Source organism: Ovis aries, chromosome 20, assembly GCF_016772045.2.
Source record: "Ovis aries strain OAR_USU_Benz2616 breed Rambouillet chromosome 20, ARS-UI_Ramb_v3.0, whole genome shotgun sequence".
In the NCBI taxonomy this organism is placed as follows: domain Eukaryota; kingdom Metazoa; phylum Chordata; class Mammalia; order Artiodactyla; family Bovidae; genus Ovis; species Ovis aries.
In genome coordinates, this window is record NC_056073.1 from 31,691,761 (window position 1) to 31,718,204 (window position 26,444).

At 40.8% G+C, this 26,444-nt stretch overlaps 1 protein-coding gene and 1 pseudogene across 15 annotated transcripts in view; one reads left to right on the forward strand and one right to left on the reverse strand.

Moving 5' to 3' along the window:
* Positions 1 to 26,444, forward strand: part of LOC101106806 (cytidine monophosphate-N-acetylneuraminic acid hydroxylase) — a 304,828-nt gene that overhangs the window by 239,385 nt on the left and 38,999 nt on the right. For 4 of the 15 annotated variants that reach the window (XM_060403430.1, XM_060403426.1, XM_012101169.5 and 1 more), the window contains 3 exons: positions 16,575 to 16,672; positions 16,912 to 17,115; positions 20,744 to 20,835. In XM_060403430.1, the coding sequence (XP_060259413.1) occupies positions 16,665 to 16,672; positions 16,912 to 17,115; positions 20,744 to 20,835 (304 nt within the window). In that variant the 5' untranslated portion in view covers positions 16,575 to 16,664. Of the gene's footprint in view, positions 1 to 3,123; positions 4,149 to 16,574; positions 16,673 to 16,911; positions 17,116 to 20,743; positions 20,836 to 26,444 lie in introns of those variants that run through there. The other 11 variants (XM_060403432.1, XM_060403434.1, XM_060403437.1 and 8 more) reach the window with 7 other exon arrangements.
* On the reverse strand, positions 12,606 to 13,649 carry LOC105603817 (biliverdin reductase A-like; annotated as a pseudogene).

The following is a 26,444-nucleotide window of genomic DNA, read 5'->3' on the forward strand; positions in this document are numbered from 1 at the left end:
ATAAACCGATCACAAGGGTTCATACTTGCTTAGTGTGCAACCGGCAATGTCCGATTGTCTAATCACACACTAAAAAACAGTGCAAAAATGTCTGATGCAAAAAGTTGTGATAGTGCAACAGGGATTCTTTTGCATTTGCTACTAGGAGTGTAAATTGCTACAGCTTCATTGGGAAATTTTGGTTGATAGTGTCTACCAAAATTTAATGTATATGTACCATTTGATCCAGAAATGCCACTCCAGAGATGAGTGCTTATGTACACCAAAGGTATGCACAAGAATGTTTATAGCATATTTACCCAAATAGCCAAGACAAGAAGCAATCCAAGTATCTAACAATAGTAGGATAAAGAAAATGTAGTGTATTTATACAATGAAATACTATACAGCAAGGAAAAGGAACGCTCCACTGCTGTGTATAACAATATGGATAAAACTTATAGTCATAATGGTGGGAGAAAAGGTCAGATATATGACTATTGATTCCATTTGTATAAAAGGTAATAGTAGGCACAACTAACCTATGGTGATAGAGGTTAGAAGAGTGGTTACTGTTCGAATGGGTATTGACTGGAGTACTAGAGTACTAGAATTGAGTAGAGTTTGCTGGAGTACTAGAAATGTTCTATACCTTGATGTGGATGTTGTTACATGGGTATATACTTATGTACATTCAAGATTAGTGCATCTTACTATAAGTTATATCTCAGTTCAAAAAGTGATGTCTTCTAGAACAAGAGAAGAAAGAATTTGAGAGACCTTCTTGATTTGGGAAAGAAAATACTACTTTCAGGATGAGGTGTTAACTAAAATAATTGCCTTATATAGAAGCCCTTTCTTCCTTTGTCCAATTAAGAGACATTTCTCCAACTAGAAGAGGTGTGGTTAAAACTAGCCTCTTGCTACTTTACAGGGAATTTGCTATTAAGTTTGCTTATACATTATTGTAAGCACTGCTTCGAATACAAGTCCTAAGTCACATTCTCCATGCTCCATTAGCTTACAGTCTAATAGACAAGACCAACACAAAGGAAATATTTAGAGAACTTGTATTACTCTTTTCAAAAGTTCAAATTGTGAGGTACAGAATTCCTTAGGAATTCAGAAGAAAATATAAATCTGTGAGAAGTGAAGTAGGTGATTTTTGTGAAGGAGAAGGACATAATATGAGTTTTTAAAACAAGATGAGAAGCATTGACAGAGGAATGGATAAAGAAGAGGTATATATGCAGTGGGATAGGCTACCTACTCCAGTATTCCTGGGCTTCCCTAGTGGCCCAACTGGTAAAGAATCTGCCTGCAATGCGGGAGACCTGGGTTCGATCCCTGGGTTGGGAAGATCTCCTGGAGAAGGGAAAGGCTACCCACTCCAGTATTCTGTCCCAGAGAATTCCATGTACTGTATAGCCCATGGAGTCAGACACGACTGAGCCACTTTCACTTTTCACTTTCACACACATATATATATACACACACAATGGAATATTAGTCATTAAGAAGGATTAAACAATGCCATTTGCAGCAACATGTGGGCTTCCTAGATGGCCCTAGTGATAAAGAACCCTCTGCCAAAGCAGGAGACATAAGAAATGTAGGTTTGATCTCTGGGTTGGGAAGATCCCCTGGAGGAGAGCGTGGCAACCCACTCCAGTATTCTTGCCTGGAGAATCCCATGGACAGGGAAGCCTGGCAGGGTGCAGTCCTTAGGATTGCAAAGAGTCAGACAGGACTGAAGTGACTTAGCATGCACGCCTACAGTGAACCTACAGATTGTCACGCTGAGTGAAGTCAGAAAGAGAAGGAGAAATATTGTATGACATTCCTTACATGCAGAACTTAAAAAGAAATGATACAAATGAACTTATTTACAAAACAGACTCACAGACTTAGGGAATGAATTAACGGCTACCGGGCAATGAGGGAGGGCAGGGAAGAATGGGAGGAAGAGATAGGGAGTTGGGATTGACATGTATACTCTGCTATGTTTAAAACGGATAACCACCAGGGTCCTACTGTATAGTACAGGGAACTCTGCTCAATGTTATGTGGCAGCCCAGATGGGAGAGAAGATGGAGGAGAATGAATACATGCATATGTATGGCTGAGTCACTTTGCTGTCCACCTGAAATTATCACAACATTCATAATCTGCTATACTACAATATAAAATTAAAACTTTTAAACAACAACAACAAAACAACAAAAAACTTGATGGGCAGACAAAACGTCAGGGTGTCCTTCATTTTTTTTGTACTTGTTTAAAGAACCATTCACTCACTCAAAGAACCACAAAAGGCCTATTTACTAGAGATGGAATAATAATCAGCCAAAGGACAGGATATTTGTCAAATAAAGGGCAGTGAACCAAGAAGCGGAGAAGGCAATGGCACCCCACTCCAGTATTCTTGCTTGGAAAATCCCATGGATGGAGGAGCCTGGTGGGCTGCAGTCCATGGGATCGCGAAGTCAGAGACGACTGAGCAAGTTCACTTTCACTTTTCACTCTCATGCATTGGAGAAGGAAATGGCAACCCACTCCAGTGTTCTTGCCTGGAGAATCCCAGGGACAGAAGAGCCTGGTAGGCTGCCATTTCTGGCGTCCCACAGAGTCGGACACAACTGAAGCGACTTAGCAGCAGCAGCAGCAGCAGAACCAAGAAGAGAACCACAAATTTCTCAGGAGATCCAGGATAGGACCCCAAATTGACACTGGTTGGGGCTCTAAGGGAAGGGCTGTTATGTTAAGTGGCTTCAGTTGTGTCTGACGTTGTGACCCTATGGACTATAGCTTGCCAGCCTTCTATGTCCATGAGATTCTCCAAACGAGAATACTGGAGTGGGTTGCCATGCCCTTCTCCAGGGGATCTTCCTGATCCAGGAATCAAACCTACTTCTCTATGTCTCCCGCATTGGCAGGTGGGCTCTTTACCACTAGCGCCCCCTGGGAAGCCCCCTGAAACCACAAAAAGAGAAAATGAAAATCACTCAGTAGTTTCCAACTCTGAGACTTCATGGACTGTAGCCTGCCAGGCTCCTCTGTCCAGGGAATTCTCCAGGCAAGAATACTGGCATGGGTAGCCATTTGCTTCTCCAGGGGATCTTCCCAACCAGGGATCAAACCCAGGTCCCTCGCATTGCAGGTGGATTCTTTGTTGTCTGAGCCATCAGGGAAGCCCCTGAAACCACAGGGTTATCTACGAAAGCAGGCTCCTGCTCATGACACTCTTGGTTGCTAGGAGAAGGGAAGACGTCATTATACATCATTGTAAGCACTCTATACAGAGGAGTATAGGGACTTCACTCTACACTCTATACCCTCTGCACTCTATACCAACCTTCTGCTGTCTACATCCTAATGGGAAATATTCTATACAGAACCTTTCCATTTCTAATGAAGCAGTTATTCTTATTGCATTAAAAATACATCGTGGGGACTTCCCTGGTGGTCCATTGGCTACAACTCCACACTCCCAATGCAGGGGGCCCAGGTTCAATCCTGGTCAGGAAACTAGATCCCACATGTTGCAACTAAGAATTCACATGCCACAAGTGAAGATCCTGTATGTCATAAGTGAAGATCCTGTATGCCTCAAGGAGGGCTTGGTCCAGCCAAATAAATATTAAAACAAAAGAAAACTTTGTGCATATGAGATGGGCTGATGCACTTTCAAAAGAGTTAAGGAAGTTTGGGTAGGGATATTAATTCTTCTTCAATGCGTTTCCTTTCTTCACCCCACTGATAGGTCTATAAAGCATACCTGCCCATCCCCACCCTCTACTTGACACGCACTCACATTTCACATCCTGGTGTTGGCAGGGAATGAGGAGTTTATGGAAACTAAGCTCTATGGGTGGGACCAAAAGAGTAACAGAGATAATGGCAGATATATTAACATGACGGTTGAATTTCACATCTGCTGAGTGCTCATACTTCCAGAAGTTTGACTGGCCAGCTGTGCTCTCATAATTGCTTTAGAAAAGGTTTTCTGGCTCCGAAGAAATCAAATCAAGTCTGTTCCTAAGCAAATTATTTCCAAACTGCAGCTACTGTAGAAATTCTAAACATCATTCAAAAGAAGATTTCAATCTCACTGTTTCTTCTTTCTCTAAGGAGCTGTTTGGCCCCTTTCTACCTGGACTGGAACAAAGGTACAATTTAAAATTGTTTTCCTACTGAATTTAGGATTGATAATTTTGATAGTTTGTCTTTGTCTGATGAAAAAGTACAAGAACTGAGAGCTCATGGTTGGGGGTGAGGGTGGGGTAAAGTTCATGATGTTAAGACCATTTCTGTGGATATAGTATGCACCATCCCAAGAACATCTAATTCACAGAATGCCCAGTTATTTAGGTATCGAGCTTGCCTTGCCCACACCCTGCTTGCCCTGGATGGTTATCTGCCAGGGCGCCCTCTCTCCAAGCCCTGTCCACTTCACGCACCCCCATCTCTGATGACATCTCCTTTTCTGTAGATTGCCCTTATTTTTCCCTCTGGCTGCCAGTCGATCTTGTCTTTGGAATTTTCCTTCCACTAGTATCTTACCTAGCTATCTTACCTACTGCTTTGCCCGGTCCTCAGAAAGCTTTAGCACTGAAAGAAATACTAAGGATTCAGAGGTGAAAGAGTATGGAGGACTCAAGATTTGGAGTTGTAGGGTGCTCTGGACTAAAATGTACCCTGATATCATGGCTCAAAAGGACACTCTGTTTTATAGCTCCTAAGAATAAAATGCTGAATATTCAGGGTATGGACAGGGTTTCGTGAGCTGGAGTAGAACTTAATTGCCTTTTACAACTTGATTCTGTATGGAAATATCAACTGTAATCCGCATAAACTTTATTGCCACCTACTCATAATGGGCACACTGTCTGTAGGATAGTTAATTTTTAGAATGCCAGTGTTATATTTGGGTACATGCTAGTTCCTAAGAAAATATGAACCTATTCTAAAGATATTCTAAGCATAATGGTATGTGTAAGTTCCAGGTTATTAAAAAAAATAAGGTTTTCTAGGAATCACTGTGAGCCAGTAATTGGGATATTAATTCATTATTTTGACAAATAATATTCATTGGAATCCTCATGTGTGGTAGACTCTAGGGGTGCAAGGCAAACTCACATAGGTTGGGTTCCTTCCTTCCTGTGACTGTCACCTAATTTGGGGGCATACAGATATTAGTTAATCTCATAATTAAACATGAAATTATAAGTTTGATAAGTCACATGAAAGAAAGATACATAGTGCTGTGTGTATAACAGTAGGATTTGACCTTCTTTGGGGGAGACTTCCCAGTGGAGATGATGACTGAACTGCGATCAAAAGAATAAGGAGAGTTAAATCCGTGAAGAAGGCCTCAGGAAGTATAGTCTAGGTATCGGCCAGTACTTTGAGGAAATGATATTAGAAGAAAAAACATAATTCAAACGGAGCTGGAGGAAGTGATTGGGGTCCCTGTGCATCACCTCTGAGGCTGTTTTAGGAATTTTGTTCTTTCTCCTAGGAGCAATGGGAGGATATGATGCATTTTCAAGAGGTGGGAGAAGGATTCGCAGGATGAGGCTCTTTTGAAATTTTCATTTTAAATATGTCATTCTGACCATAGCGGAAAGAACAGAGAGTGAATGTAGGGTGACCCTTTAACGGGCCCTGACAGTAGTCCAGAGGGAGACGGTGGTAGCTGGATCAGGGATAGAACGGGATGGTTGTGAGATAGCCTTAAAGGGTAAAAGTGAGAGACTTGAATTGAATATGGGGTAGTGAGAGAAAGGGTGGTGTCAAAGGTAATGGGGGTGTCGTGGTGGACCTTTGAAGGTTTGGGGATAGATGAGATGTGTTGAATTGGATTTTGGACACACTCCGTTTCAGGTGTCTTTAGGACATCCTAATGAATATGTGTAAAAGGCAGTTAGTTCTACAGATACGGCTTCCCGGATCAGGTCTGCTCATATGAGAGTCATTGTGTTCTGGAACCATGGGTGGATGGTCCCTTAGGGGTAAAATGTTAGATGAGGAAGGTGCAGAACTGAGCCTTGGATTTCACTGGTAGTCCAGTGGTTAAAGTCCGGTGGTTTGACTCCTGATCCAGGAAGATTCCACATGCCTTGGAGCAACTAAGCCTGAGTGCCACCACTATTGAAGCCCATGAGCCTAGAGCTCGTGCTCTGCAACAAGAGAAGTCACTGCAGCAAGAAGCCCACACACCGCAGCTAGAGAGCAGCCCCTGCTCGCTGCAGTGAAGGCCCAGCACAGCCAAAAATAAATTTTAAAAAGAAAAGAATTGAGCTTTTAGGAGCTGCCATGTTTCATGACCAGGTAGACAAAGGAAAGATGAGTCTACAATGGAAATATAAGAATGGTCAGAAATGTCGGATGAAAACTAATAAGCTGTGAGGTGTGTAGAAACTAGCACCACCGAAAGTATGTCCGGCTGTAAACAGGTGGTGAGAGAGAACTAGCTGGAGAGCGTTCAAGGCTGAGCTGTAATTTTTTATGGGAGGGAACTGGAGAGTCTAAAAGTCAATTTAATGCTGTAGGGTTCCATTTATGTATCATTTGTGAAATGATTACATTATAAGGGTAGAGGACAAAGCAGAGATTGCCAGACTGTAAAGGTCAGTCCTTGGGAGTTATATCCAGCAAGTTCCTTGGTCTTGATGGAAGAGTCAAATGTCTTGATTTTAGTGGTAGCTACGCAAATGTATGTATGGAATAAAATTTTATGAAACTATCTATGCACAGTAGACATGTGCACACTCATGTCTAAAGCTATATCAATAGCTTTATTGATATATGATTTAAGTAAATGGGCCTTCCCTGGTGGCTCAGACAGTAAAGAATCTGTCTGCAATGCAGGAGACCCAGGTTCAGTCCCTGGCTCTGGAAGATCCCCTTGAGAGGGAAATGGAAATACCCTCAGTATTCTTGCCTAGAGAATTCCATGGACAAAGGAGCCTGCTGGGCTACAATCCATGGGGTTGCAAAGAGTCAGACATGACTGGGCAACTGACACTTCACTTCAGTACCATGAAATTGGCCTGATATAATTATACAGTCAGTGATCTTTAGTATACTGGTAGAGTTGTGCAGCTATTTTCCACAATCTAATTTTCGACTCTCCATCACTCACCCAAAAGGATGCCCAGTTATCAGCCTCTTCCCATTTCCCATTCACATATGTACCCATATTTGCTAACCATCAGTCTACTTCATATCTATAGATATGCACATTCTGGACATTTACTGTAAATGGAATTATATGATATGTGGTTTTTGTGTCTGGTTTTTTCACTTAGCAAGATTTTTTTAGGTTTATTTCTGGTGTAGCAAGTATCACTACTTCACTCCTTTTTTATTACCTAGTGGTACAGTTGATCCTTGAACAATGTAGATTTGAACTGCTCTAGTCTACTTATAGGCAGATTTTTTAAATAGTACGTACAGTACTAATGCTCCATGGTTGGTTGAATCTGTGGCTGTGGACCTGTGGGTGTGGAAGGTGGACTGTAGTTACGTGCAGACTTTTAACTGCTCAGAGTGTCAGCACCTCTAACCCTCACATTGTTCAAGGGTCAACTGTATTCCACTGTGTAGACATGCATATTTTATTTATTCACTAACCAGTTGATGGAATTTGAGTTGTTTCATATTTTGGTTATTTCTGAGCTTTCTGAACTGAACTTTATTATTCAGTTTTTATTACTTAACTTTATTATTCAGTTATTTATGAACTGAACTTTCACGTACAAGTTTTTATGTGGACATGTTTTCAATTCTTTGGGGCAGAGAGCTAGGGAAGTTGAACTGTTGGATCCTACGAACACTATATGTTTAACATGTTGACAGTCTGCAAAACTGTTTTCAAAAGTTTCACCCAGCAAAAGATGTTGCCTCCTGTTTTTCTGTATCTTCACCAGCACTTATTACTACCTGAAGTGAAGTGAAGTGACGTTGCTTAGTCGTGTCCAAATCTTTGCGACCCCATGGACTGTAGCCTACCAGGCTCCTCAGTCCACAGAATTTTCCAGGCAAGAGTACTGGAGTGGGTTGCCATTTCCTTCTCCAGGGGATCTTCCCAATCCAGGGATCGAACCCGGGTCTCCCACACTGCAGGCAGATGCTTTACTGTCTGAGCCACCAGGGAAGCCCTATTACTGCCTATATTTATAATAGGCATCCTAATGGATGTGAAATGTTAACTCATCATAGTTTTGATTTGCATCTGCCTCTTGACTAATGGCCTTCCCTATTGGCTCAGCTGGCAAAGAATTTGCCAGTTCAGCCGGTAAACAATTTGCTGGCAATGTAGGAGACCTGGGTTGAATCTCTGAGTTGGGAAGATCCCCTGGAGTAGGGCATGGCAACCCACTGCAGTATTCTTGCTTGGAGAATTCCCATGGACAGAGGAGCCTAGTAGGCTACAGTCCATGGTGTCGCCAAGTCAGACAGGACTGAGTGACTAAGCACATCTTGACTAATGGTGTGGCGCTTCTGTTCATGAATGCTACTGATCATTCATATATCTTCTTTGCAGAAATGTCTGTTCAAATCCTTTGTTGTTGTTGAGTTGCTAAGTCATGTCTGACTCTTCGCAACACCATGGACTGCAGCTTTCCAGGCTTCCCCATCCTTCTACTATCTCCTGGGGTTTTTTTCAAATTCAGATCCATTGAGTCAGTGATGCTATCTAACTATATCATCCTCTGCCACCATCTTCTCCTTTTGCCTTCAGTCTTTCTCAGCATCAAGATCTTTTCTAGTGAGTTGTCTCTTTGCATCAGGTGGCCAAAGCATTGGAACTTCAGCTTCAGAATCAGTCCTTCCAATGAATATTCAGGGTTGATTTCCTTTAGGATTGACTGGTTTGATCCCCTTGCAGTCTAAGAGACTCTCAAGCATCTTCTCCATCTCCGCAATTTCAGGACACCAATTCTTTGAGACTCAGCCTTCTTTATGGTTGAGTTCTCACATCCATACATGACTACTGGAAAGATCATAGCTTTGACTATATGGACCTTTGTTTGCAAAGTGATATGTCTGCTTTTCAATATGCTGTATAGCTTTTTCATAGTTTTCCTTCCAAGGAGCAAGTGTTTTTTTAATTTCATGGCTGCAATCACCATCCACAGTGATTTTGAAACCCAAGAAAATAAAATCTGTCACTGCTTCCAATTTTTCTCCATCTATTTGCCATGAAGTGATGGGACTGGATGCCATGGTCTTAGTGTTTAATATTGAGTTTTAAGCCAGCCTTTTCACTCTCCTTTTTCACCTTCATCAAGAGGCTGTTTAGTTTCTCTTTGCTTTCTGTCATTAGAGTTCCTATGCTTTCTGCCATCATCTGCATATATGATGTTAGTTCGTATTTCTCCTAGCAAACTTGATTCCAACTTGTGATTCATCCAGCCTAGCATTTTGCATGATGTACTCTGCATATAAGTTAAAAAATCAGGTTGACAGTATACAGCCTTGTCGTACTGCTTTCCCCATTTTGAACCAGTCAGCTGTTCCATGTCTAGTTCTAACTGTTGCATCTTGACCTGCATACAGGTTTCTCAGTGGTCTCCTGAGAAAGGTGGTCTGGTATTCCCATCTCTTTGAAAATTTTCCAGTTTTTCGTGATCCACATAGTCAAAGGCTTTAGCATAGTCAATAAAGCAGAAGGAGATGTTTTTCTGGAATTCTCTTGCTTTCTCTATGCTTCAATGAATGTTGGCAATTTGATCTCTGGTTCCTCTGCCTCTTCAAAACCTAGCTTGTTCATCTGGAAGTTCTTAGTTCACGTACTGTTGAAGCCTAGCTTGAAGGATTTTAAGCATTACCTTGGTAGCATGTGAAATGAGCGCAATTGTACAGTAGTTTGAACATTATTGGGCTTCCCTTGTGGCTCAACTGGGAAAGAATCTGCCTGCAATGTGGGAGACCTGGGTTTGATTCCTGGGTTGGGAATATCCGCTGAAAAAGGAAAGGCTACCCACTCTAGTATTCTGGCCTGGAGAATTCCATGGACTGTATAGTCCTGACTGAGTGACTTTCACTTTCACTTGAACATCCTTGGGCATTGCCTTTCTTTGGGATTGAAATGAAAACTGATTGTTTCCAGTCCTGTGACCACTGCTGAGTTTTCCAAATTTGCTGACATATTGAGTGCAGCACTTTAACAGCATCATCTTTTAGGGTTTTAAATAGGTTAGCTAGAATTCTATCACCTCCATTAGCTTTGTTGGTAGTAATGCTTCCTAAGACCCACTTAACTTCACATTCCAGGAAGTCTGGCTCTAGGTGAGTGACCATATTGTCATGGTTATCTGGGTCATTAAGATCTTTTTTGTATAGTTCTTTTGTGTATTTTTGCCACCTTTCCTTAATCTCTTCTGCTATTGTTAAGTCCTTACCATTTCTGTCCTTTATTGTGTCTATCCTTGCATGAAATGTTCCCTTGATATCTCCAGTTTTCTTGAAGAGATTGCTGTCTGTCCCATTCTTTTTTTTTAAATTAATTTATTTATTTTAATTGGATAGTCTGTCCCATTCTATTGTTTTCCTCTATTACTTGGCATTGTTCGCTTAAGAAGGCTTTCTTATCTCTCCTTGCTGTTCTCTGGAACTCTGCATCAGTTGGGTATATGGACTCCTTTACCATCCTAATTCCTTTGTTTTGTTATTGACTTTTAAGAGTTTTAAAAATTGTGATATCTGATCCTTATTACATACATAATTTGCAAACATCTTCTCCTGGTTTTTGTGTTGTCCTTTCACTTTCTTGATGATTCCATTATCTTTTGCCTTTGTTGATCCTGTCTATGTAAAGCTTCTGTTTCATAATTCTCTTACTTTCTCTCCATTATTTTATTGTTCTTTAATGTTTTTTTGAGATGGATGCTTTTTAGCTTTTCTTTTTTAATGTTCACATCCAAGGCTATATGTTTATCTCTAAGTATTCCATTACCACATGGGGTATTCTAGCTTCCTCCTCTTGCTTATCTATAAGTCCCATTCCAACTATGAGAAAGTTGGCTCTCACCATTGTTATCCATGTATTTAATGGTGAAATTCTAGTGTATGTGTATAGAAGTATCAGAATCACTGATTCCCTTCCATCTAGTTCATAACTATGATCTCATTTCTCAGGACCTCTCCCAACCCTGATATGTCTTCCTTATGGAGTGGGGAACCCAAACTGCACAGCATATCTAGTTGTGGACCCTGAGTGGTTTTGAATAAAGGCGAGATCATAAATTTTATCTTGTTTTCAGTGTGCTTTCTGGTTAACACCCACTGTTTCTATGGCCTTTTGTAATGAAACATGCAATGTGGGGTCTTAAGGGAACAGTGTTAGCTGATGACTTTTTATTGAACAGTTCAGATTAGAACCCATTATTCTAAAATAATTGGAATAAATTTTCTCTAATATTTCTTCATATTTGGCCTGATTTTGTCTATTCACACAGCCTCATGAGAATTTGCTGTCTCTCAATTTCTCATTTTGATTTCTGGAACAGCTTGAAGGCCATTTGCAATCTTGACTATTTCATATTATTGTTTCAGCAAATATTTATGAAGTACCCAACAGAAAATGCAATGATAAAAGATTTCCGTATGAAGCTTGCAGTCTGACATTCTTCTGCTAGGTCCTTGGTTCCCAGAGTATTTTGAGTGTGAGACTTACTTTTTTTTAGGTCATGCCATGTGGCGTGTGGGATCTTAGTTCCCTGAGATCCTAGGGATCAAACTTGGGACCCTGGCAGTGAGAATGCCGAGTTCTAACCACTGGACCACCAGGGAATTACTCCAAGTTGCTTTATAAAACTTACGTGAGCCAGTAATTTGATCTTTTCTTTAATCTGTGACTTTTAGAAGCATTCTCACACTCTTTGTCCAAATGGAGGACATATTGCCTTCTTGGGAGTGTGCTCCTTCATTCACCAGATATTTACTACCATGTGACAGACATTTTATAGCTCAGCATTCATGCAGTTTACATCCCTGTGAACAGAATATTGAACATCTTTCCACTGAAAACAAAGCTCGGGGCTGTCCTGGTGGCTCAGCAGTGGAGAGTCTGCCTGCCAGTACAGGAGACATGGGTTTGATCCCCCATCCAGGAAGATTCCTCATGCCGTAGAGCAACTAAGCCGGTTTTTCTCAACTATTGAGCCTGTTCTCTGGAGCCTAGGAGCTGCAGCTACTGCACCCTGATACTGCAGCTACTGAAGCTCTCTCTCTAGAGTCCATGGTCCACAAAGAGAAGCCCCCACAATGAGAAGCCCTCCCACTATGAGAGAGCAGCCTGTGCTTGCCACAGCTACAGAAGAATCCCATGCAGCAATGAAAACTCAGCACAGCCAAAAATGAATAAATAAATAAAATTATAAAAGATATGAATCTAATTTAAAAATTATGGTAACAAAATCATTTATAGATTGACAGTTCTGAATGAGTTGCCTTTTCTTCCTCTAGCTCTTTTTTCTCAGAACTTAACCTTCTGGAAGATTCCTGGCTTTATAGCTGAATATAATCAAGATGAATATCATTAAAACAATATTTAAGAAGTCAACACCAAAGCTAAAATATCATGAGAAAGAAAATATCAAAATTTTATTTTTATTTATTTTTTTACCCAAGACATGTTTAATGGTAAGAATAGAGAGAAAGGTCAACTCTCGATAAAGATCAGGCTCCGGTTTTGCTGAGCAGAGCAGCACTGCCCCTTCCCTTCACTGCTTCAAGCAGCAGTGTTTCTGGATCCCTCCTGCGAGCCACAGGCAGTGCAGGATGCATTTCTTCTCGGCAGCCAGCTCCTCTTCCGAGAACTGGCCCAGGAGTTTCTGGACAAATATATTCTGATCTTTCAGGAAAATATTCTTATTGATGCATATTCTCCGGGGACCCAGATCTGAAATGGAAGCTTAAACGTCGCTTTAGGCCAGGTGTTTTCTCTTCAGTCCAGGTCAGCGGGCTTTTGTTCTCTGTCTCCAAGCGCACGGTCATCTTCACATACTGGTCTTCCTTTCACTCTTCCAAAGTGGCTGACATGAGAGAAAGCTCCCCGAAGAGGCAGACCAGCCAGGTCAGGCGAGAGATGCCGCTGAATGCAGGGAAGCCAAACCGCTCTTCTTCCAATGGGGCAGCTGTGAAGAGGAGAGACCCTTTCAGCAGGTCCTTCCCCACTACTTCTTTCTTCAGGAATGCAAACTCCTCCATCAAGAGTTCAACATGCTCCTCATGCAAGACTTTCCCTTTCTGCTCGGCCAACTCCCACAGGTCCTTAGCTGCCACCCAAGACGGTGTCATGGGGTATTCCACAAGGACATGCTTTCCAGCATTCAGGAATTGCCTGATGTAGTCCTCGTGGCTAGTGCTCTCACTGCAGATAAAAGCAACCTCGACCTCTTGACTGGAAAGAGCATCTTCCAGAGAAATTTGCGGCACCTCGTCAATGCTCCCCAGCTCTTGTCGGGACACGAAGCCAATCAGGTTCAGGAACGCTGAGGAAGCGTGTGGATTCCGCAGGTCCCAGATCCGTACGGAGCCGGCTCTGCCAACGCCGACTGCCACCACGCCAAACTTCCTCTCAGGCTCTGTGTTCATCTTGGTCTGTTTCTGTAGAAGCTGCCGCTAGGCACAAAGCTGAAGCTCTCCAAGCCACCTCCCAAAATATTAAAAGTAGGATGCCGCACCACCAAGTTTGAGGCAAAAGGAAAAAAATGTGTGTCCCTATATAAATGTTTTTATGTGTGTTTAGTGATTATTTTTCACGCATGTTGAAGTATTTGAAAAAAATATTGAAATGTTGAAAAGTAGGTGTACTACAATGCCCATCATCTTAGTTTCAATATTTTATTTATACCCAAAGCAGAATTTACTATAATTTTACTTTCCTGACTTTAATGGAATCTGACTCAATAATAATAGCTTTAAAAATCAACTTTTGAAAAAAAAAAATCAACTTTTGGGGAAAACTAACCATTAAAAAAAATACATAAAGGGGAACTTCCCTGGTGGTCCAGTGGTTAAGAATCTGCCTTGCAATGCAGGGAGCACAGGTTTGATGCCTGCTCAGAGAACTAAGGTCCCGCATGCTGCAGAACAACTAAGCCTGAGTGCCACAACTACTGAGCTTGCTCACTGCAATTACTGAGCCCGCTCGCTGCAACTAGAGTGTCAGTACACCGCAGCAAAGGATCCTGCGTGATGCGATGAAGATTCTGCCTACTGCAACTTAGACCAGATGCAGTCAAATAAAAAATAAATAAATATTTTTTAAAAAGGAACCAAAGGGATGTAGATTCTTTTAAAAAAGAAGAAGAAGAAGAAGAAGAAGAAGAAATATAAAACCATGTATATAGGAGTAGTTGCTGCTAAGTCGCTTCAGTCATGTCTGACTCTGTGTGACCCCATAGACGACAGCCCACCAGGCTCCCCCGTCCCTGGGATTCTCCAGGCAAGAATACTGGAGTGGGTCGCCATTTCCTTCTCCAGTGCATGCAAGTGAAAAGTGAAAGTGAAGTCGCTCAGTCGTGTCCGACTCTTCGTGACCCCATGGACTGCAGCCTACCATGGACTGCAGCCTACCTACTGACCGCCCATGGGATTTTCCAGGCAAGAGTACTGGAGTGGAGTGCCATTGCCTTCTCCAGTATATAGGAGTGCACATGTTAAAATTTTTTTTTAGATTCCAGTAGATGTTCTCAAGGAATTAATAAAGATGTAGTTACTTGTCTTATACAGTTGAAAGCCTTAGAATCTAGCAGAGAGCTTTGGCTAATTGGTTCATTCAATCAAGTAAAACAAAATATTTAGAAAGATTTTCTTTTTACATATTTGGGTTGATTTTTCCAGAAATTGCCTCAGGATTTGCTTTGACTTGTGTCGGATATTTGTACTCATAAGAATAAAGATAAAAGAACTTCATGGCGCTTATCATGGATTCCTTTCTAGCAAATACATTTAAAACATATATTTGGAAACATTTCAAGTCTACTATAAATAGAATTACCAGGAGTTTGGGACAGAAGTGACAATGAGAATCAGTTTTGAAGAAACAGGTCATTCTGAGTTAGAATTCTGCCTTATTAGCTGAAAATTAGAAGTAACTTCTCTGTTATTTCCTGTTATGGTATTTTTATAATATTATTTAATTTCCTCTTTAAGAAATCTGCAGATTTTGCTTCCAGAAATGAAAGTGCCGAAAATGTACATGAAAATCAAATCAATTTTAATTTAAGATATGAAAAGAATTTTGACCACTTTTGGTTTGGAGTGGAATATATAATTAAACATGCATCCAGATTTCATACCATGGATATGCTAAAATTTACTTTGAAGTCCCTCTTCACAAAAATTATATCCCACTATGATTCAGAGTTGCATCATAAAGAGAGTTTGTTTAAAGGCTGGAGTTTGAGAAATGTAACATTTGTAGTTTCCCTGAAAAAATATGAAAGAGCAAATGCTTCATTTTCTGCTGGAGCTCTTTATAAATGACTCAGATTAGGTGCAGTTGGTTCAGTCTTCAGCTAGCTCTTAAAGATAGGCAGTCTGCTAAGTGGTAGGGAGAGAAAAGTAGAGAGAGTGTTTTTAGCAGCATCTATGTACAAGTAAGTAGGATGGTACACAGGTACTAGGATATAATGTTCTACAGTAAATGCACGTTAAGACGTGCTAGACTTATAGTGCTAGGCTTATCATAGTGATCATTTAAAACATATGGAATTATTGATCAGTATATTGTGTACCAGGAACTAACATAATTGTTGGAGTCAATTACACTTTAAAAGTAAACTCATAGAAAAAGAGATCAGATTGGTGGTTATCAGAGGCAGGGTGTGGAGGGAAGGGGAATGAAAGTTAGCAAAAGGTACAAACTTCCAACTGTAAGATAAGTTCTGAGAATGTAATGTACAATCGGATAAACATAACTAACACTGCAGGTGTGCGTGCTAAGTCACTTCAGTCATGTCCGACTCTTTGTGACCCCATGGACTATAGCCCAGCAGGCTCTTGCATCCATGGGGATTCTCCAGGCAAGAATACTGGGGTGGGTTGCCGGGCCCTCCTCCGGGGGATCTTCCCGACCCAGGGATAGAACCTGTGTCTCTTATGTCTCCTGCACTGGCAGGTGGGTTCTTTACCACTAGCGCCACCTGGGAAGCCCCATAACTAACACTACTGTATATTATATATGAAAGTTGTTGAGGAAGTCCTAAGAGTTCTCATCACATCTTTAATTTTGTATCTATACGAGATGATGGATATGCCCTAAAAGAAAGAGAATAAATGTCAATGTTTCCTGGAAAGTAAAAACAGAAAGAAATGTTAGATTTGACCTGGGGGTGGGGGTGGGGCTTGGAAGGGTTAACCAAGGAGCAGTGATTGAGTACCCTTTGAACCTAAAGAGTGACTCTCGGTGGGCAAAGAGAGGAGGTTCTGGTGTGAAAGCTTGAAGGTGAGGAGCAGTTATTGACGCTAAATATAGGATTTGGCTTCTGAAAAACAAAAAAAAACGTATTTAAGGAGGAGACATCACCAACGGAAATACTGAGCTGAGTGAGCATACATCCTCTTTCTCCACACAGATTTCTGCCTTGGGGGAGTGAATGAGACACAGAAGCTGAAGTGACAACTGCTATTCTTCTGAAATCCGCAGGGAGAGGCAACAGCAGACTATGGGCAGGCAAGTAAGGGAGGCATTACTTTCCTGGGAAGGCGGGGATCAACCCTCGCCAAGTAGGATGGGCATTTAAAGGAGGGGAGAAAGTTCGCCGTCAGCTGCCACTCAGCCCAGGTACTTGGAACGATGGCCTTAAATAGTATCTTAAGAAAACAAGAGGTTTTGACTGCCATTGCCAAATGGTTCTCTCTTAAAACCTAACAATGTCTCTGTTTCCTCTCAAAACATTTGCCTTTTCACAGCATCGAACAAACAGCTGAGCTCCTCTTGTGTCTCTCCCCCGCTGAAGTTGCCAATCTCAAGGAAGGAATCAATTTTGTTCGAAATAAGAGCACTGGCAAAGATTACATCTTGTATAAGAGTAAGAGCCTCCTGCGAGCATGCAAGAATATGTGCAAGCACCAAGGAGGCCTGTTCATAAAAGATATCGAGGATTTAGATGGAAGGTACCATGAGTCATTCTGCTTTTTCTCTAGTGACCCTTCTTATAATTAGATTTGGCCAGAAGTGTGGAAATCAAATGAAACAACTGACAAATTATTCTCCTAGCAAATTTGTAACTTACTTGTGCACATTTAGGGTATTTATCTGATCTCAAAACCTTCTGACCTTTACTTAATTTCCCATTCTCGGTCAAGAACTCTAATTGAAAATGGATTCCTAGCTTGATAAACAGTGACATTTCTAAGGTACATGGGTCTGTGTATGTGAGTGAAGGGTTGGGTGTGCATGATAGCTTTTATGTTCCAAGACTCAAGCCTCTTTGGGGTTTCCTTTCCTGCTTTCCCAGAAGTAGGAGTGGGGCAGGCCCTTGTCCAAACTCTGCTGGGGAGCAGATAGACTTTCCCTGACCACCTTGCAGTGATTAAAAACCCCACGTGGCAGAGCCCCATCTGTACTGCTCTGAACAGAGGCGCTTCTGGTTATTTCTTGGAAAACCGGTGCTGGTACCTCTCCTCCCCCATCTGTTGATTAAGACTATATATGGATGACCTCCCTCCCCAGTTCAGGGACAATACCAGGGCAGGATTGCTGTGGATTTTTGTTGTTGTTTTGTCTTATTTTCAGTGACAGCCAAAGAGATAGCAGCACACTCTGGCAGAGACAGGGAAGGTAGGGGAGAGGGGATGCTCTGTCAGCCTGATGCTCGACACTGGCAATGAATGAGTGGCTGACCCCACTTTTCCAAGCTTCTCTTCAGCCTAACTTGACCTGGGTGCTTTTTAGCCACTCCCACATCAGACTTGTCTTCTACTGTTGTCGATTTGATTTCTCAGGTCATCTGTGGGCGGTTTAGTGCAGGTGGATTCAGAGGAACTGGGTAGTTGTCTAAGAGTTCCCTGCTAGAATTGTATAGATGACCATTACCCAAGTCTAGAATATTCTTACACCTGCATACAGATTTGCTTCACTACATTCTTAGTTTCAGGACTGAAACAGTGTTGACACCTGTCTCCTGCTTGGCTCCTCTGATGGGATTGCTAGATTAGGCAAACAGAAGGCATCCAGTTAAATCTACATTTCAGGTAAACAATGAATATATTTTTAGCATAGATAGGTTCCAAGTATTGTATGGGATATACTTTGAGCAGCAACTCTACTCTCGAAGACCCTCATGGTTATTTGCTGACAGCCCTGCTTTGAGTCCCTTCCATCTTCTCAGTGGATTTAACCCAGGGAAACCTCAGCCATGGCTTGTTCTGTCACTAGTGAGCTTCTGTGGACACTCTGGGACCTTGAGGTCTTCTGACTGTTGTGGTTTTGGGACTTTGCTTTTCCTCTCTCCTCAATGGACTTTCACCATGGAGCTCACATGGCCAGCCATTGGAGGAAGTGTAGCTTTGTGATTAGCAGATTTATCACAATCTGCCCTCTTCAGAAACCTGGCCCCACCACTTATCAGCCCCGTGACCATGAACAAGTTTCTTAGCCTTTCTGGACCTTGGTCTTCTCCTTTATAAAGTAAAAATGAGAGTATTACCTGTTCTGTCTGGCTGCTCAGAGGATTAAGTGATTTCCAACACAAAAAAAACACTTAAAACAATATCTGTCATATGATAAGCGCTCAATAAACATCAATTACTTTTACGATTATTACTCTGTCATGAGCTTCTGGTATAGTTTAGGAATGAGATTATTTATAGGAATTCAGCTTGTTCTTGAATCTGGCTTGATTATCCTAACAGAGTGATCACTTTGCCACAGACTGGCCTTTCTCTCCTTCATGCAAAGCCTTTGGGGTGGTTGATCCTGGTTTCACCCTATTCTGTTGTCAGGCTAACCTGGAGCTGGCACTATCAACTCCATCCTCAGAGTAACTCACACCCTGTACTCCCGCATCCATTGCTCCAAATTTGATGGCTTTTCCCCCAGTGCTCTGTGCAGCAATCTACCTGAGGAATCTCTCTACAAGGAGACACTTAAGAGTAATGAGCTACCTCTTCTACCCTCCCTACCTCAGCCATTTTTCTTCTTCACACATAAGCAAGATCAGCAACTCTCATAAGCTGTGGTTCTCATTTTTCAAATTTGATAGGGTTTTACAACCTTTTAGTGCATGGAGCTGTTACCTTCCTCCTGTCTGCCTGCTGCCCAGGAACAGTTAAGACCCTGCCATGCTTCCCATTTATTGACCTGCATGCTGAATAGCTGCATTTGGAATGTCCTCAAATTTTGAAAGGTTGTTGGCTACTCATTGATGAGAGAGTAGATGTTACAGAATAATCCTCCTTAAATTGAAGTATGGAATACAATTTTTTGCTTTGTTATTAGAAAAAGGCATGAAAAATTCTTGATATAATGAAGCTTGGGAAAATTCATGTAATTTACCGTTATAGAAGTTAAAATAGACATTGTTAGTTTAAGAAATCTGATGTTTCTGATTTGAGACATTTGTGGTTTTTTGGTTTTTTTTTTTTTTTTAATCTTTAACGGCTACAAAAACTTCACTAGAAACACCACCAAGGTAGAGAGGAAATGGAACATTTATACATCATTTTCTACCACCATAACCCCCTTCACGGTTTGATAAGAAATGAAAAAGAAATCACTAAGCCTCCTACTTTGCTGCAATCTAGCTGTCATTCTGAAACAGGATCACCAGAATTAGCAAGTAAAAATGCAGAACACTCAATTACATTGCAGATAAGTGAGGAATTTCCAGTGTATGTCAAATATTGTGTGAGACATATTTTTAAATTGTTATTTATCTGAAATTCATATTTAACTGGGCACCCTGTATTTTGGCAACCATGCTCTGAAATCTTAAACTATAAATCTTTCCTTCTCAAAAAATACAAATTCGAGTTGAACTTAAGTTCAGTACACTATAATAGGGACCAAGGTTTGTAGAGTGATCATAAATCATAGATTTGTCTTTATCACTAGATTCTGTCCTCATATTGGCCTCAGTTGGCTCTTAACCAACTTAGCTTTTTTATGAGAGCTATCCCTAAAGGTGACTTTATTCTGATGCTCTGTTGATCTCTAACATGTATTATTTTGTGATGTGCCATTTATCTTCACTGTTTTGTGAACAATTTTAAAAATAATTTATTTGTTATTATTTTTTTAATGCTGGGTCTTGGTTGCTGAGCAGGCTTTGTCTCGTTGCAGGGAGTAGGGGCTACTGTCTTGTGCAGGCTTCTCATTGTGATGGCTTCCCTTGTTGTGGAACACAGGCTCTAGAGTGTTTGGACTTCAGCAGTTGCTGCACATAGGCTCAGTAGTTGCGGCTCCTGGGCTCTAGAGCACAGGTTCAATAATTGCAGCACACAGGCTTAGCTGCTCCTCAGCCTGTGAGATCTTCCCAGATCCGGGATCAAACTTGTGTCTCTTGCATTGGCAGGCGGATTCTTTACCACTAAACCACCAGGGAAGCCCTGTCTTCACTTTTAAAATTACCTGCTGATGATTAGTCTATATTTCCTTGGATATTTGAGCTTTAGCTATTAAAGTTTTCCTCTCATGAATTTTGTGTTCAACCAACTGTAGTTGTTTATAATGCATGTAAGCCCAAGAAGATTAATTTTTATTCACACCATTTCATAAACCTAAGGACAATTTTTCATCCAGGTCTGTTAGATGCACAAAACACAACTGGAAGTTGGATGTGAGCACCATGAAGTACATCAACCCTCCAGGCAGCTTCTGTCAAGATGAACTAGGTAAATCTCCTCCATATTGATCAAAGTTTTCTTCTGTCGTTATTATTGGGGACCTTCTTGTCAACTTGTTTCCAATTTCACTTGAAGCTTTGGTTACATTCTGATTTTAACCTGTGGACGTTAAGTCTTTTAAAAATATAGTTAACGCTGAAAATTCTAAACAGAATTTCTTCAGAAGGTCCCTTCGTTTATTCCTTCACTTGTTCAGTAAGCATTTGACGAGATCATGCCAGGTGTAAACCGTTGTCCTGGGTATGAAGAGAATCAAAGATGGATAAAAAAGAGTCATCTTTTGTCTGCATGACTGGACTCCTTGCTTCTGTGCTTGCTTCCTGCAGTTCATTCTGCTTATAGCACCCAGATTGGTATATATTTTTAATTTAATGTTTATTTTATCTTGGAGTATAGTTGATTTACAATGTTGTGTTAGTTTCGGGTATGCTGTGTTGTGTTGGGCTTAGTTGATCAAACGTGTCCAGCTCTTTGTGACCCCATGGACTGTAGCCTGCCAGGCTCCTCTGTCCATGGAATTCTCCATGCAAGAATACTGGAGTGGGTTGCATGCCCTCATCCAGGGGATCTTCCCAGCTCAGAGATCGAACCCAGGTCTTCTTCATTGCAGGTGGATTCTTTACTGTCTGAGCCACCAGGGAAGCCCTTCAGGTATACAAGGCTGATATTTTAAAAATCAAAATTAATTCATGTCATTCCCCTGTTTAAAACTCTCCACTGAGTTTCCTAACACACTGAAAAATATGCATCCCTTTGACCCGGCAATTCCACATCCAAGGCTGTGTCCTAAGGTCTTGATAATCCTTGATATGTCAAAAGATATAGGTATGAAAATGTTCATTCATAGCAATACTATCTAAAGAGAAAAACTGAAAACAATCAAAACATTAAAAATAATTCCACTGTGTTTTAAAAGTAATACTATTGAAGGAATTAAAATAATTAGAGATTTTTTTATAGATAAAGCAAAAAAGCAGATTATAAATGTTACATATAGTATGACACAATTATGAGAAATGTATATCCATAAGCATTGTGGATGAGGGCAGTCTTAACACTGGTTATCTGTGAAGGGAGCTAAATGGAGGGCTTCCTGCCTGGACCTCCAGACTGGAAACTGTGTTTACACCAGCTCAGAATCTTTTTCAGGCTCAAATTATTGTACATGGGATAGGATACTAGGGCCACTGTTGTCTAGATGTCTTGGTGAGACCAACTCCTAATCATTTTTTAAAGAAGGGTGTGGCCTGCCAAGGCATTCTCCCAGTTCCCAGAGTAGAGGTGTCACTGAGGTGCATGTCCTTTCCCGATCACCCCCAAAGAGATGTGACAGCAGGTTATTCTGGGGTAAGTTGCTAATTTCTTTGACGGCAAGTGCATCTTCCCCCATCCCTCAAAAGGATGCCTGGACCACTAGCTTCTTTTGCCACTCCATGTCTGTTGTGCTAGCTTAGGAAACCTGCAGACTGCTTGTTAACAGAAGCTAGTAACAGGCACTATACAAATACTGTTAAATTTATTTGGCAGAAAACAGGTTAGAAGCAAAGGTTTGAAACTATTAAACTGTGTAAGTTAGAGGACAATAGACTATCAACTTAATGAGTATGTAACCCAGAAATTTATAGCTGCTTAAGGGCTTTTACAAAACCTCTAAGTCTTTTGGAATAGACAGCTAGTGGGAAGCTTCTCTTTAGCACAGGGAGCTCAGCTTGGTCCTCTGAGATGACCTAGAAGGGTGGATTGGAGGTGGGGTGGGAAGGAGGTCCAAGAGGGAGGGGAGATGTATATATATAGCAAGATATATATATATATATATATATATATATAGCTGATTTACTTCCTCGTATAGCAGAAACTAGAATGACATTGTAAAGCAATTATACTCCAATTAAAGAAAAAGACTTTTTTTTAATGTATGTCTTGAATAATCCACACATCTCCTCTGTGACTTGGACCTTTGGAGCAAGAGGAAGGGATTGCCCACTCAGCAGAAAGTTGATCAAATGGAACATAGATCGAAGGTGGAAGCTGATGTAGAGGGTTTCTGGCCAGAGGTGACAAACAGGCCAGTGGAGGGCAGGTGGTAACAAGATGCACTGAAGTTTTCAGCTTTTGCCCCAGTGAGGAAATGTGGAGAGAGTGGAAAATTTTAACCAAGTCCACTTTTCAGTCCAGTGCTACCAATGCTGTAGTGATTCCCTACCACAAAAAATTGTTATTTGTAATAATCATAAAACTGAATAATCTCAGTTCACATGAGACCAAGCCATCCTTCTCTTTCATGGGATATGATCATCATTAAAAAAGGAAGAAGTCAGGAAAGTAGAAGAAAGAAGATGCTCACCTATATTCCCATCACCTCAAGACAACCACTGTTTAGGTATCTTTTCTTCCAATTGTCACCGAGGTCCCCTTCCTTCCTCCCCAGCCTTCTCCTCCTTCTTTTAATTGAGAGATAATTCAGTTCAGTTCAGTTCAGTTGCTCAGTCGTGTCCGACTCTTTGCGACCCCATGAATCGCAGCACACCAGGCCTTCCTGTCCATCACCATCTCCCAGAGTTCACTCAAACTCACATCCATCGAGTCCATGATGCCATCCAGCCATCTCATCCTCTGTTGTCCCCTTCTCCTCCTGCCCCCAATCCCTCCCAGCATCAGAGTCTTTTCCAATGAGTCAACTCTTCGCAAGAGGTGGCCAAAGTACTGCAGCTTCAGCTTTAGCATCATTCCTTCCAAAGAAATCCCAGGGTTGATCTCTTTCAGAATGGACTGGTTGGATCTCCCTGCAGTCCAAGGGACTCTCAAGAGTCTTCTCTAACACCACAGTTCAAACACATCAATTCTTCGGCGCTCAGCCTTCTTCACAGTCCAACTCTCACATCCATACATGACCAGAGGAAAAACCATAGCCTTGACTAGACGGATCTTAGTCCGCAAAGTAATGTCTCTGCTTTTGAATATACTATCTAGGTTGGTCATAACTTTTCTTCCAAGGAGTAAGCGTCTTTTAATTTCATGGCTGCAGTCACCATCTGCAGGGATTTTGGAGCCCTAAAAAATAAAGTCTGCCACTGTTTCCACTGTTTCCCCATCTATTTCCCATGAAGTGATGGGACCAGATGCCATGATCTTCGTTTTCACCCTTTTAGAGTGTGCAGCTCAATGGTTTTTAATATTTTCATATATTGAGCCATTACCACCACTCTCTAATTCCAGAACATTCTCATCATCCCCAAAAGAAACCTTATAACTATTAGCAGTCACTTCCATTCCCCTCTTCCTTTAGCCCCTGGCAATCAGTAATCTATTTTATGCCTCTATGGCTTTTTCTGTATTGAACCAAGCTGGCATAAGCCCCACTTAGTCATGGCTACAATTCTTTTTTATATTGCCAAACTGTTTTGCTAATATTTGGTTAAGGATTTTTATGTCTGTGTTTGTAAGGATTCCCACCCAGATGACTCAACGGTAAATAATCTGCCTGCCAATGCAGGAGACACATGTTTGATCCCTGGGTCAGGAAGATCACCTGGAGTAGGAAATGGCAACCTGTTCCAGTATTCTTTCCTAGGCAAAAAAGAGGAGCCTGGTGGGCTGCAGTCCATGGGGTCACAAAGAGTCAGACACAACTGAGCAGCTAAACAACAACAACAAAATTTGTCAAGACTATTGGTCTGTAGTTTTCCTTTTGTGAGATGTCTTTGTCTGGTCCTGGAATCAGGGTAGTAAGATTGCCCTCATAAAGTAAGTTGGGAAGTGTTCCCTCCTCTTCTATTTATTGGAAGAGTTTGTGAAGTACTGGTGTTGGTTCTTCTTTAGTCATTAGGTCAGATTCACCAGTGAAGCTATCTAGGCTCAGACTAATGTTTGTGAAGGTTTTTGTTTACTAATTAAATCTGTTATTTGTTATGGGTCTTCTCAGGTATTCTGTTTCTTCTCATCAGTTTTGTTAATTTGTTTCTTCCTAGGAATTTCTCATTTCATCTGGATTATCAATTTGTTGATGTATAATAATCATCATATTTCCTTGTATTCCTTTTTATTCTGTAAAGTTGATAGTAACATCCCCTTTTTCATTCTTGATTTTAGTAATTTGAGCCCTTTCTCTCTTTTATTAGTCTAGCTGAAGGTTTGAAAATTTTGTTAATCTTTTCAAAGAGCATATTCCTGTTTTCATTTTTTCTTATTTTTCTAGTATCAACTCCGTTTATTTTAGCTCTTTTAAATATTTCCTTTCTTTTGTTTGTTTTGGGTTTAGTTTATGCCTCTTCTTCTAATTTCATGAGATGGAAGGTTAGGTTTTTTACTTGAGATCTTTTTAATTACAGATGTGTACTGGTATAAATTTTCGTTTTAGCTGCATTCCATAAGTTTCAGCATGTTATGTTTTCATTTTTATTTGTCTCAAAGTATTTTATAACTTCTCTTGTGATTTGCTTCTTTAAACCATTTGTATTTAGAAGCATATTGTTTATTTCTACATATTTCTGAATTTTCCAACTTTCTTCTCTTATTGGTATCTAATTTCATTTCATCGTGATCAGGGAACATACTATATATGACTTGAAACTTTTAAATTTATTGACATTTGTTTTATGGCCTACGAACATATGGTTTGTACTGGTTTGTGGAGATATTTCACATGTACCTGAGAAGAATGTGTATTCTGTATTTGGGGGGAGTGTTATCTGTTGGGTCTGGTTGGTTTATAGTGTTGTTCAAGTCTTCTGTTTCTTTGTTGATTTTCAATCTAGCTCCATCTTAGTCATCTTTTTAGGCATACTTTTATAACTAATTATAATTATATATTATTTTTGTATCCTGTTTTTGTCTTGTGAATATATCAGATTCTCTATATATATGCTTTTAAGTATGCCTACGTTAAACATTAGTTTATTGAGCCAGTTCTCTGCTGTTGACATTTATGCTGTTTACAGATTTTTTTTTTTTTTTTTGCCTTCAAAACCAAAACTGTGGTCTTTATGCTTAAGAACTTCTCTGTTTTTGGAGTTGTTTTTGTAAGAGAGTTGCATTACTGGCTAAAGGGTATGACTAATTACTGTATTTTGGGGCCGCTTCCCTGGTGGCTCAGACAGTAAAGAGTCTGCCTGCAATGTGGGAGACCCGGGTTTGATCCCTGGATCAGGAAGATCCCCTGGAGAAGGAAATGGCAACCCACTCTAGCATATTGCCTGGAGAATTCCATGGACAGAGGAGCCTAATGGGCTACAGTCCATGGGGTTGCAAAGAGTCAGACATGACTGAGCGACTTTCACACATACACCCAATTAATGTATTTACCCATATTTAACATTTTGTACACCTTAACATAAAGATGGGCTCCACAGGGACTAATAACCTAAATGAGAAAGGTAAGACTGTAAAAGTAACGGAAGAAGTATAGAATATCTTTGTGACCTAGAGATTGGTGACTTCCTGACAAACAACATTTCAAAAATACAGCTCAAGAGGCAACCCCCCACCTATACACACACACACAAAACCCTGGTAAATATGAATTCATCAGTACTAAAGATTTCTGCTAAATGGAGGACACAGACAAAGACATATAATAGTTTGGGTGATTATTTTTCAAT